This window comes from Monomorium pharaonis, chromosome 7, assembly GCF_013373865.1.
Source record: "Monomorium pharaonis isolate MP-MQ-018 chromosome 7, ASM1337386v2, whole genome shotgun sequence".
NCBI lineage: Eukaryota > Metazoa > Arthropoda > Insecta > Hymenoptera > Formicidae > Monomorium > Monomorium pharaonis.
The window spans coordinates 22,996,812-23,010,571 of record NC_050473.1 but is presented as its reverse complement, the minus strand read 5'-3'; the positions used below and the strand labels follow the sequence as shown (position 1 = coordinate 23,010,571).

Sequence of the window (13,760 nt, the reverse complement as noted above, 5' to 3'; positions counted from 1 at the left end):
GTTAATAGGCGCTACGCATTAATTATTTAATATTTAACGAAATTAATTATTTACAATACTTATTTGTTGAAATAACCCATATAGACAAAAAGATGTCTTTTAGATTTCTAAAAGACATCTTGCGATTTCTTGCGATATCTCGCATTTTTTACGAAAAGATATCTTTTCGCAATTTAAAAGATGTCTTATGCAACAGTTTGAGATATCTTGTAAATATCTGGCGATGTCTAAAAGACATTTTGAAGAAATCTAAAAGATATCTTGAAGAAATTTAAAAGATATCTTAAAGATATTTAAAAGATGTCTTTTAAAAATCCAAAAAATCTATATGAGACATTATAAAAATGTTTTTTGTACGTCTTGAAGACCTTTTTTAGAATTCTTTTTAGACATTTATAAAGATTTATACATTTATGCGAAGGCTCAGAGAGCTTTCTCCGAGAAGACCCGTGGAATTCTCCATCAGGATACAAAAAATTTATTACGTAGGTTCTAAGAGGGTTGAGAGCTTACTACGATTGCTATCGTAATAAGTTAATCCATCACCGTAAGTGATCTTCTTATATAGCTCTCAGAATGTAAATTACATCACGAGAAAGGCAGCATCGCATGGTCGCCTATAGCGGCGATTCCGCGAACTACATCACGACTGCGGATGCTGCACGCGTGTGCACATTGTATTGTGGCGGATGTTTCACCGCTACATGAACTACTGAATTATGATTTAAAATGTCTCTTTTTAAAATCTCTCTTAAATGTTGAGTAATAAATATATAAAGACGTTTATGGATATCTTAAAGCAATTCTAGTCTTTAAGATATATGTATAAAAGACATTTTCAACCTTTAGAAGATCAACCCTTTTTTGGCCGACTTTTTTAATTTCAATACTAAAACATTTTTGTCCTTGTCAGTGAAATAAACTACGAAGAAGATAACATCACTTTAACGCCTAATATTATTAGGTTTTTAGTTATAAAAAAAGTGATCATTTTTTGGTTGTTGTTGAACTTTATATTACTATATTGTTAAAATGATTGTTTAACGTCATTTGCAATAAAAATGTTGAAAGATAATAATAATAATAATAATGGTGACGGGGGCGGTCCTCCTGCGAGGCCCACTTTGGCACTCAGACCGAGTCCATTGTGTCTCCCCGTTATCAGCTACTCTAGCGGGGCCCGCTTCCTTCCAAAAGCGGAGCAGATCCCCCACAGGCAGCTGCCTGGTTCGGTTCCAGAAAACCTGAGCTCAGCAGGCGTGTTCTTGGTCCGAACAATGCTGGGCAGTTCCCAAGAATGTGGAGGCTAGTTTCCTCCTCTTCACCGCACAACCTACAGCTGGGCGTATCGCTACGACCCAATTTGTACAAGTGGTAGTTGAGATCGCCATGGCCCGTGAGCAGTTGTGTTGCGAGCCTGGCGTCCCTCCTACCTAGAGATCTTATGCTCTTGGCCAGGTCCCTGCTGGGACACTCCCCCAGCATGACCCTAGCCTGTCTACATTTGCTCTCTGTTTCTTTCTTCCAGTATTCAAGATGCTGGTCCCGGAGCCAGCTCCTGATTCTCCCCCTGCCTAGGCAGAAGGAGATCCCAACAGCCTTGTTTCGGCCGCCTCCTTAGCAAGCAGGTCCGCCATTTCGTTGCTCTTGATTCCCGCGTGCCCGGGGACCAATACTAGGCCAACATCATTCTTCTCCGCCAACTCATCCAGTACGCACTTGCAATCCCAGACCAGTCGCGAGTTAATTCTTGGACCCTCAAGTGCCTTAAGCGCCGCCTGACTGTCCGAGCAAATCCGGATGCGCCTTCCCACCCTATCAGACTCTAATAAATTCTGGGCACATCTCATGATGGCTAACACCTCCGCCTGGAAAACCGTAGCGTGCTCGCCAAGCGGAACGACGATTCTTGCTCGGTCGCGCTGGCAGTAAAGACCAGCTCCATTCTGGAGCCGTCCGTGAAACCGACGTCCCCGTCCCGAGAAACGGGTCCCTTAAAGCCGTTTCACTCCCAGCGCCCGGGGAAGCTTATCCTGTATCCTCTTTCGAAGGTACGAATCACCGGCCTCCTATCCTGTCCCATTGCAAAAATGGTGCCCGATAGGATTCCTTCAGGAAATTTCGTGTGGAGGACTCCTACCTTCCACCTTGATTCACACTGTAGGCAATAGACCGCCGTCGCCGCAGCCGCCACTACCACCCGATCAAGAGGCTCGACGCCAAGCAGCATCCCCATCGCCGCCACCGGCGTGGTTCGCATGGCCCCCAGAGCCCCTCTTAAAACTAGAGCTCTGACGTGCTCCAATGTTAACTTAGCGGTCTGTCCAAGCACCCTTGGCCACCATACGACAGACGCGTAAAGCAGCCTGGGTCTGAGTATCGCTGTGTATATCCAGTGGACCATTTTCGGTATGAGACCCCAAGTCTGCCCGAATGTTCTTCTGCATATCTAGAAGTAGAAGCACACACTCCTGCAGCGGTTCTCGAGATGTTCCTTCCATGCCAGCTTCTTATCTAGAATCACTTCCAGATATTTAATCGATACGGTTGGAACTAATCTCGTTCCCCCAAGGACCGGCCTCTCTATTGGGCCTATCTTGTACTTGCGAGTGAAGATTACGAGCCCGGTCTTCAGTGGATTCACCGCCAGACCAGTCTCGCCGCACCACTCCTCAATCACCTCCAAGGCCCTCTGCGTGAGCTCCAGAAGCGTCTCCAAAAAGAGTCCTCATATCAGGATAGCCAGATCATCCGCATATCCTAATGTAAAGAAGCTCTTTTCGTTCAGCGTCCTGAGCAGTCTGTCCGCCACCAGACACCACAATAGTGGGGAGAGAACTCCCCCTTGCGGGCAGCCTCTCTTCACCTGTCCACTGACCTTCACTGTTCCCAATGAGGCCGTTACCTGCCGCCCGAGCATGCCTCTGATCCAATCCACGATCCTTTCCGGCACGCCCCTGCGAGTAGCTTCCTCACACACCACCTCGTGCGGTGTGTTGTTGAAAGCCCCTTCTATATCTAGAAAGTTGCCAACTACGAAGCCCTTCCTCTCCAATTGCTCCTCGATAAACGATACAGCGGAGTGAAGCGCCGATTCTGTGGAATATTCCATGCTATACGCGTGCTGATTCACGTGCAGTGGGTGCTGCAGTAGAACCACGTCGCGCATGTAGACATTCACTAGCCTTTCCAGCGTTTTGAGAAGAAAAGACGTCAGGTTGATTGGACGAAAATCTTTGGCGGAGCTGTAGCCCGTTCTTCCCGCTTTGGGAATGAACACAACTCTCGCCTGCCTCCAAGCCCTAGGTGTATAGCCCAGTGCCAAACAAGTTCTTAGCGTTCGCGTGAGCGGTGATCTGCTCCAGCCCTTTTTGGAGAAGGAACGGAAAAACCCGGTCCGGCCCAGCCGACTTAAAGGGCTTGAAACCTCTTACGGCCCATTTGACCTTGTCAGGTCCAACGATTTTTGCCGCAAGAGACCAGTCTTCTCCTTGTACCCTACGGAGATTTGAAGTTCCCTAATGGACGTCTCCCTCCGGGCCTCCGCGGAAGCCCGGATAGTTCGACTCCAGCAGGTGGTTTAGGCATCGCTCTCCAGACGCCATCGTCCCGTCGTCGAGCCGAATGGCCTCCAAAGCCGCGTCCCGATCTCTGGCTAAGATTCTGCCGAGCTTAGCGGCTTCAGGTATCCCTTCCACCGACTCGCAGAATCTCCTCTAGCTCTCTTTTTTAGCCCTTACCGCAGAATCTCTATAGGCCTTCTGAACCCTTCGGTGAAGGTCCCAGTCAGCCTGGCGGCCCGTGTTCCTGGCTCTGTTCCAGGCACGACGTGCAGCACTCCTGAGCTCCTGCAGCTTGGGGGTTCCACCAGGCGACTTCCCTAGTATTCCTCACTGTCTTTTCTGGACAGTTGTCCTCAAAGCTACCGACGAGAACTCTTTGCAGGTGCTCGACGCACAGCTCGATCTCCTGCGGGGTCCCATGTCTTCTGGGAAACTCCCTAAAACCGACAGCTAGGTCCTCTCGAAACGAGTCCCAGTCCGTCTTCCTCGGATCCCTCACTGTTCTTACCTTCGCTTGCACCTTAGCCAGCCTGAAGATGATCTGTCTGTGGTTCGATAATGAGAGCTCGTCAGAGACCCTCCAGCCGGTCACCTCCTGCACTATCTGTCTTGAACAGATAGTTAGGTCCAGAACCTCCCTTCTCACCGCCGTGACAAAGCCCCCTGCCTTTGTTGAGAATCTCTAGGTCTGTGGACAGCAGAAATTCCAACAGCTTTTTGCCTCTCCTGTTGGTGTCCGTGCTCCCCCGCATCGTGTGGTGCGCGTTCGCATCGCACCCCAGTATAAGTGGAAGTTGCTCCTTTTGGCAGAACTCCACCAGTCGTACAACCCGGTCCGATGGCAACGGATCGTCCTCTTCGTGTGGGAAGTAGCCCGACGCCACTACCATCTTCCCCTTGATCCCGGTCCCGCTGGCGTCCTCAATCATTACTGCTACCAAGTCCCTGGAACAGAAATCCGGCAACAGCTGGCTCTCCAGCCCTTTAACGGCCACATAGGCCCTGGGCCAATCTTCGTGCGGTGGCCTAAACAGCCTGCCGCACTCCGCCAGACCCCTAATGCAGCCTCGGACCAGCCAAGGCTCTTGTATTAGTGATATGGCTGTGTGCACCCCAGCTTGGCGCCTGGCAAGAACAGCCGAGGCTCCTTTGCTATGGTGCAAGTTGATTTGGGTGAAGCCCACCCCGGTCAAGCCCATTACGAAGACGAGACCTTTAGGTCTGGCTCCTCCCTACCCTTTTCCACTCCCTCTTGGGATGTTCCGGTCACTTTAAAAGTGACCCGGTTTATCCCAAGGTGGGGCCTGAAGTCCAGCGCCTTAAGTTTATTGACGCTGGACTGGGGGATGCTGAGAATGAGGTTTGTACCCTCACAGGTAGCCCCCACACTCTCGGCATAGACGCGCCAGCCCGAGGTGACGATCCCCGGATTCTGCCGTTCCAGCAGCCCCAGGACCGCAGTCGCGCCCACGGGAGGTCCCGGGACCCACACCGCAGCCCTGTACTGCTTTTGCAGCATCTCCAGTCCCGCCACCCTGAGCCTGGCGCCCTCCCACGGCACGATGCCCCCGATCCGGCTTTCGAGAGGCTTTTATTAAGATTAATCATTAACTGTGTCTGAATGATTAAATATGCATACGTTGGTACGTTTTATCAATAAATTAATTGTTAATTAACATTTATCTTTGTGGTTAACAATTTTTATGTATAGTACTAGTGATTCTTAGTGTAAAAGATTCTTAGTGTTTAAAAGTAAAAGATATGTGTAACTTTTATAATTTTTAAACCTTCGCAAATGTGTTATTAATGAATATTTAATTGCGCGTAATATTTCATTATTCAAGCGTTATAATATTTGCACATATTTTAAATAGGGGTTCTCATCTATTACAATGGTGATCACTTTAGTGATTCGCCGCTCTTGAATTTTTAGCACTTGTAATAATTTCGATGAGCTGACCTTGAAGGCTTTTTCGTTATTTTATGTAATTGCAAAAGTTTTAATAATATTCCCTTTATTAAAAATTAATTGTTTATTTATATTTCAACATTAATTATACTTTTATAAATTGTATAATTAATTGTAATGCATTAATCATTAATATCTATGTATTAAATACTTGTATAAATTATGTAGTTAATAAAATTAGTTGTAAATTAACATTTTTATTTAATATTTTTGATGAGCTGACCTTGAAGACTTTTTCGTTATTTTATGTAATTGCAAAAGTTCTAATAATATTTCCTTTATTAAAAATTAATTGTTTATTTATATTTCAACATTAATTATACTTTTATAAATTGTATAATTAATTGTAATGCATTAATCATTAATATCTATGTATTAAATACTTGTAGAAATTATGTAGTTAATAAAATTAGTTGTAAATTAACATTTTTATTTAATATGGTAATTATGACTTTAATATTAACAATTATTAATTATTTATAAGTAATAAAAATTGTTGAGGATGCGAAGTGGCGCAGCTTGGGCCACGTTCCGCAAGCGAGTGTTCCATCTTAGTTTGCGTGGTCTATGGGGACCGTCCCCTCCCTGGCTCCCCGGTATGCTGTGCCAGCGTGGCGTGGCGAGAGCGGGCACTCCCTTCTCTAACTTGTTTTCGGCATGTTGTCATAACGAGAGTGTGTAACCAAACGATCTCTAATAAACGAGTCATTATATATTCAAGCATACATTTCCTGTGCAATTGCTCTTCCCACAGAAATGAACATATGTATATTATTTAGATGTTTGCAATTAAAACATTGTCAGTGAATATTCTATCTTAAGTAATATTTCATCGTTGGTGCATATGTGAATTTTATAATAATTTTGCATTCTTCCTATAGAGGTTCGCATTCATTACAGTGATGGTCAGCCATCTTGTGCACACTGCAATAGCTTCAGTGACATGGCCTTGAGACTTTATTTATTAATTATGTACTTGCAAAAGCTTTAATAATTATTCTTTTAATTAAAATCAATTGTTAACTAGCTTTATGAATAAATGATAAGTGCAATATTATGTAATTAATAAAAATTATAGATTTATAATTAAATTATTGATTGTATATATAATATTCTATTTATTAATTAGTATTTATGCAAAAAGGTGATTGTTAATTAATATTTATGTTTGGAATAATAATCTAAAATTAATATTAATAATTATTTAATTGTTTAAACTATTTTATATATTATTTAGGCTTCTGCAATTGTCTTATAAATATTCTACTGTTTATAATATTTCATTGTGGTGATGCAATAATTTTACATTCACCTTTGCAAGGGTGCTCATGTACCATGATGGTTCTCAAGGTGGGGGACTCGTATTTCAAGGCCTATAATACTTATAAAGGTCTTTTGGCAGTTGACCTTGATAATTTAAAAATTTATATCTCGTGAACGATAAGAGATTAAGAAATGGAATTTGGACCATCGTGTAGAAGAGGACCTCGAGGACTATGTTTGGCCGAATTTCGGTTCTCCCGAAAAATCGGGGTGGGGGTAAAAATTAAAGTTTTGAAAAGAACATCATTTACGGTCGAATCAGGTAAAACGGAGCGTTTTGGCAACTTTTCGGTTTTTGGATAAAAAAATGTGAAATTCGTCGCCCAAAAAATTGTTTTTTCCAAATTTTTGAAAACATGATTTTTAGTATAAACAAAGTCTGCGACGCTTGGAATTAATTTGGCAACTTTATCTCTTATGGTTCTCAAGATATTAGCAAGTTTTCGGGAATTCTTGGAATTACAGCAGCATTTCCAGGAATTTATGATGGCTTAATTACACGCTTGCGAAGGTTTAAAAAATATAAAAGTTACATATATCGTTTAAGAATTACTAGTACTATACGTAAAAATTATTACCACAAAGATAAATGTTAATTAGCAATTAGTTTATTGATAAAACATACCTAGGTATGCATATTTAATCATTCAGACTCAGTTAATAAATAATCAGGAGATGCTGGAGTCGTCTGTTTTACCGACAAAAAAGCAGTAATTTTCGTTTTGCAATATCTTTTTATTTCTTCTAGAAATTTGGAAATCCTTCTTCAGAATGGAAATATACGCATTACTACCAATCTGTGGGGTAGAGTTTATATCGAAAACCGAAGAAGATTGTTAATTTGCGGTATTTTTAGTCGAGTGTGATGTCTGGAGCTGTCTCATTGTAAAAATATCTGCTTAATATAAAAGATCTACAGTTTGTACTTACAAAATTCGTATCCACAGACTGATAGATACGAACAAACACTGTCGACTTTCGAAAATTAAGTTTTGATGCTTAATTTAGAAATAAATGCGGATTAAAAATGTGTGCTTGCATACGTGTTTACATGCGTAAGAGAGACTGATAATAGTAGAGCATAAACAGCACAAAATTAGTTTCCGAGTGTCGTGATAGATGGCAGTGCATTTAGACGAGAGAGATTGGGTAATAATGATTTATCGACCGCGTTATCGAGCACTCTACAAACACACGACATTATTATACAAGGGGTCCGAAAATATATAGGTCAACCCTCATAAAGAGGTAGAAGGAGGTATAAATATGAAAAAATACGGTAATGTCTCGCATTAGAGCTGCATTTCAAAATTTATTACCAGTACCTCAAAATTTATAGTGCACGTAACATAAGCTATATATTTTTAATACTTAGCAACAAATTTCGAAATGCAGTCTAAAGGCGGGAGCACAGATTTTTGCATAATGTGTAATGCATAACACATAAAAGAATTAATAAATAAGATGTCTTTATTTCTATTCTAAAAAATGAAATAAACGATTTTAATTGATTGATTCTTTTATGCGTTATACAAAAAAAGTCTGTGCTTTTACTTTAAGTGTATGCACCAGCGGTACGGCAGCAAGAATAGAAAAAAATATTTAAAAAAGGATTATATAACGAGGTGATACGCTGAAACTGTTGATATCATGATAAAATGTGACACGAAATAATATATTTATTCTTTCTAAATAATAAAAAAGATATTACTAAAAATGTACCTAATAGTTCTGTCTCGCAGCAAGTATAAGACTCTGCACACAATATTAAAAAATGAAGGAAAATAAATGTGGCAAGTAAAAATTTTATTTTGTTTAATTTCAGATTAGGAAAAACACCTATGATTCAATATATCAATAAGGCAAATTTTACACTCTACATACATACGCACCGCGCTATCTTAAAGTAATAATAAATCGCAGGAATAGATGGAAGGGAGAATTTTATAACATTTAACACAAATTGTTAAAAGAAGATATAAAATTTATTATTACAAAAAACTTTCCACGGCATAACATTTGCTACTGTTAGTGATGGAACTAGCATATTCATTACATATACAATACAATTTGATTTTTCAATAGTTCCAATTTTAGGGTACACACCCTATCAACATTATACAGGGTGTTACAAAAGCATCGGATTTGCTTAGCACCATGCGATAGAGAATAAAAATCCAAGAAGAAATGTCTAATACTATTTTTCGATCTGGTAAATAGTTTCGCCTTAATTCATCATTGTAATAAGTCAATAAGCGCGGAGGTACAAGAGAAAGTCAGTGACGGAGAATGCGTGAAGTTGACTTCTTGTTATTAAAAATTGAAAAATGCTTCTAATGCTAATAATTATCGATAAAATTCTTTGGAAGGCTACCAAAATTTTCAATAGAACTGTCGGTTACCGAGAAATATTTCCAGTTTGACGGGACTTGGAAAATTTTCGAATTTGTATCTTCAGTTAAAGAAATTTTTTATTCCGCAGCTTACAGCTTCGAGTGCTAATAATTATCGATAGAATTCTTCAGGCGGCTATCAGAACTGCCGATTTTTACCGGAAAGGATAAACGGTCTCAATTACATGAAATTTTTGCGCGATGAATTGCCAAATTTATTATTAGCATTAGAAGCATTTTTTAATTTTTAATAACAAGTAGTCAACTTTACGCATTATCATGTCACTGACTTTCTCTTGTACCTCCGCGCTTATTGACTTATTACAATGAATTAAGGCGAAACTATTTACCGCATCAAAAAATAGTATTAGACATTTCTTCTTAGATTTTCATTCTCTATCGCATGGTGCTAAGCAAATCCGATGTTTCTGTAACACCCTGTATACTCCTGCCTATACAGCAGACAAATGTCAAAACATCGAATATACATAACAAAATTTGGTGATGCTTTATGGCGCCGACGATCGCAATACCGTCTTAAAATATATTTAATGTACATGCATACGCGCTATTTTAAAGTTATTATAAATCGTAGGAATAAATGAAACGGATAATTTTATAAAGCTAAAGACGAAGCGCAATCGGCAGTGTACCCTATGAAACCTGACTAAAACGAAGAAGAATTTCCGCGATGAAACGCAGATTTTATGTTACAATCGCATGCTCTTATAAAAATGCAATTGACCAGTAATTTACTTATTTTAAAGTCCTGCTGCACTGAGAAAAGTTATTAAATTTGATTAAATTTTTTCAATTTAATTATTTATGTACTTCAGTTAAATATGTAGATACTTGAATTGTGAAGTTCATATATTCAAAAATTTTCAAATATTTTATGTATTTAAGAAATGCATTAATAATTGAATTGAAAAAATTTAATCAAGTTGAAAATTTAGACTAATTAACAACTACTTTTTCACTGTATTAGTCCTTGCAATACCTAAAATAAGTTTTAATAACTGACCAATATTAGCCCAATATTACAGCTTTTTGAGGATACACGCTACGCGTGTATATTCTTATATCCACATTTTACGTTAGCTTAAAAATACTTATATAATCCAATCGAAATGCTCTAATGCTTATTTTAAAAAACTTAAACCACATATACTATTATATTGGACCACGCAATGCGCATAGTATAATCCTTATTAATGAATTAAAATATGGGACATACGACTTTGAAACTATTTTTTTAAACAAACATAATTTTAATTCAGCACATTATTGCCCGCAAATTATATCTCAACGTTATTATAATTTATTAATACAAATCGTATATTTTTTGAGACTATTAATTTTTTTCTTAAGACACTTCTTTTAACATTTTATCAATTGCACAGAAACAACGATTTCGCGGTCCAGTAGTATAACATATTCTTTAGGCATTAGAACATTATGATTGTATTTGAAAGTAATTCCAAACTGTTAGAAAAACTAATAAAAATCCTAGTTGGATTGGTTAGTACCTACGACGCCGGTGTCGGTATTGCAAAAGACGGAGGTACACGAAACGGAGCACTCGCCATTGCTGGATTACAATGCTACCCGCAACAGTAAGAAATGTTATGCTTTTTTCAAGGCAATATGCTGTGAGTGAATAATTAAAATACTTGTAAAATTGTAAGAAATGACAATCCAACATAACATTGTATCAATTACATAAAAGGAACGACTTTGCTGTTCAACGCTACATAAGGTTTAAGATTTTTTACATTAGAGCACTTCGAGTGGATTTAAAAGTAATTCCGAAATCTTATTTAATAAAAAAAAACCCTACTTGGGTTGGTAAGTATCCACTCGCAACAGTAGGAAATGCTTTGAAAAGCAAAACATTTCCTACCGTGCAGGTGGGACAGGCGTATGCCTTACATTATAATTTACGGTTAGGGGTAAACAATATTACAGCTTTTTGAGGATACACGCTACGCGTGTATATTTATATATCCACGTTTTATGTTAGCTTAAAGATACTTATATAATCTAATCGAAATGCTCTAATGCTTATTTTAAAGAATTAGACGTAAATTTTATATGATAATCGCATGTTATAAACCGATTTTATAAAAATGTGATATTAAAGCAGTATTTATTGGGACAGTACTTTATTCATTTTAGTATTAAAAGCACTGCAACACTAAGAAAAAGTTCTTAATTTGATTACATTTTTTCAACTTAACTATTCATGTATTTCAGTTAAATGTATAAATACTTAAATTAAATTTAAATATTTTATGTATTTAAAAAATGTATTAATAATTGAATTGAAAAAATTTAATCAAGTTGAAAAATTTAGACTAATTAACAACTATTTTTTTAGTGTGTGCTAATACTTTTATTGCTCAAAATAAGTTGTAATAACTGTTTGATTTAATCCTGTCCAATATTATATTTTGAAAAAGTTATTAGAAATACAAAAAAAACCCTGGTTGGGTTGATAAGCCTTGAAAAGACGGATACACATTTCCTGTTGCGGGTGGGATTGTATACGTTACGTTATAGATTGGTCTTACGACCATTCCAGTTGGAGGTGCACACTCCATTAATGTTACCGAGACTCCTGGTGTAGGCTGTACTGTGGGTTGTACTGAGTTTGCAAACGTCGAATTTGCGGTAGCAGAATTTGTTGATGTTTGTGGTGCCGATGGTTGGAATGATGTCATCGTTCTTTTCCTTAGTTGCTTCCGTCTCTCTTTAGTCCAGTCATTTTAGCATTTCACCTCTGAAAAAGTCCTATTAAGCTAAATTTTTGCACATACCTTTATGGAACCATTATTAATAACATGCGAAAAGTCCCCATCGATATCGTGTTCGCTTCGAAAGTTATTCGAGGTCAAAAGTCACGAAAATCGGTTTTTTGCAAATATCTCGCTTCCTATTAGTCGGACAATTGTGGTTATTATGAAAATTGTAGATTGAACAATTCTCTACAAAAAAAATTCTATACATTTTTTACGTACGAGCAACCGTTTTTACGTTATACGGCAACAAAATGTCAACCGCAGACCGTAAAACAATAATAACAATGCATCTGTTTCCCCACCACCTTTGAGGTAAAATGCAAGGCGCGGTTTTTTTTATGGTTTCCCTAGTAGGCCTCATCCATATTTTGCAAAAGATATATGTATAAAATCATTATGATTCTTCTTCATCATTGTCTTCAATTTCAAGTATTTCTTCTACATCTCCGTTTTCTATTTCGTCTTGAGTACTTTCCTTGGATATGTTAATAATGGCGTCCATTTCATCGTATTCTGCTTCTTCTATGTTAATATTTCAAGAAGTGTCAGCAGAATCATTATCGGGAGTGACATTGAGGCATGATTAACTACAAATTATGGAACATGGCAATCCTACTTTGCGATGGGGACTTTTCGCACGTTATTAATAATGCTTCTATAAAGGTATGTACAAAAATTTAGCTCAATAAGACTTTTTCAGAGGTAACGCCCATTTTTGAGCTAAAATGACCATATTATATACGGAGTGGAGTACGCGCCTTACTTCGAATGAATGGTTGCTCGTACGTGAAAAATGTATAGGATCTTTTTTGTAGAGAATTGTTCAATCTACAATTTTCATAATAACCATAATTGTCGTCCAATCAATAGGAAGCAAGATATTTGCGAAAAACCGATTTTCGTGACATTTGACCTCGAATAACTTTCGAAGCGAACACGATATCGATGGGGATTTTTCGCACGTTATTAATAATGCTTCCATAAAGGTGTGTGCAAAAATTTAGCTCAATGGGACTTTTTCAGAGGTAACGCCCATTTTTGAGCTAAAATGACCATATTACTTTTTGAAAATGTCGATAAACGACTTAATTGATTATCTGTAAATTTATCACAAACATAAAAATGTTTCAAATTAATTTTGAATAAGTTTTGAATTAGTGATTTAGACCTATTTCTACCAACGTAGATTAACTTTAATCTTGGATTAAGTTACTCTTTATCTCTTTCTAATTTTTGGAACTTGAATGAGATAATAAGTGTGGCGGAACTTCACTCGTTCCGGTGTGTTCGTTTCTTTTGGTCGCTTGGGATAGGTCTTTCGCCAGTGAACTAGGCCGTTGGTGAAACAGAATATATATATTTATTCTTTGCTATACACTATGTACATATATACACTACTACACTTCTCGCAAAAATTAAAGGAACAAAAAAATTTTCTAAATTTTTTGCCAATTTTCAACAGGCTGTATTTTAGTGAAAAATGGTCGTACAGGAAATAAAAAAACATAGCTTTTGAAGCTTGAAGACTCTAGTTTTAGAATTTTTTGGTTAAAAATTTTTTTGAGCACCGGTAGCAATGCAATTCTTGGATAAAGCACGAAGAAAAAATTTTCAAAATTTTTTACATTTTTTTTTGCTCTACGGGCATGAAAAAAATTGTTCGAGCTAAACCAATGCATAGGTCGCATAGCCTGTTCATTCAGCTTCAATT

The 13,760-nt window shown here is 38.1% G+C and overlaps 1 protein-coding gene across 1 annotated transcript; it reads right to left on the bottom strand.

The window, feature by feature from the left end:
• Window positions 1-3,786: 3,786 nt before the first annotated feature.
• On the bottom strand, window positions 3,787-4,762 carry LOC118646681. The gene is made up of 2 exons (XM_036290133.1): window positions 4,210-4,762; window positions 3,787-4,163 (listed from the first exon to the last, which is right to left on the bottom strand). Exons 1-2 carry the CDS (start codon window positions 4,760-4,762, stop codon window positions 3,787-3,789), a joined length of 930 nt encoding a protein of 309 aa, XP_036146026.1.
• Between the last annotated feature and the right edge of the window lie 8,998 nt (window positions 4,763-13,760).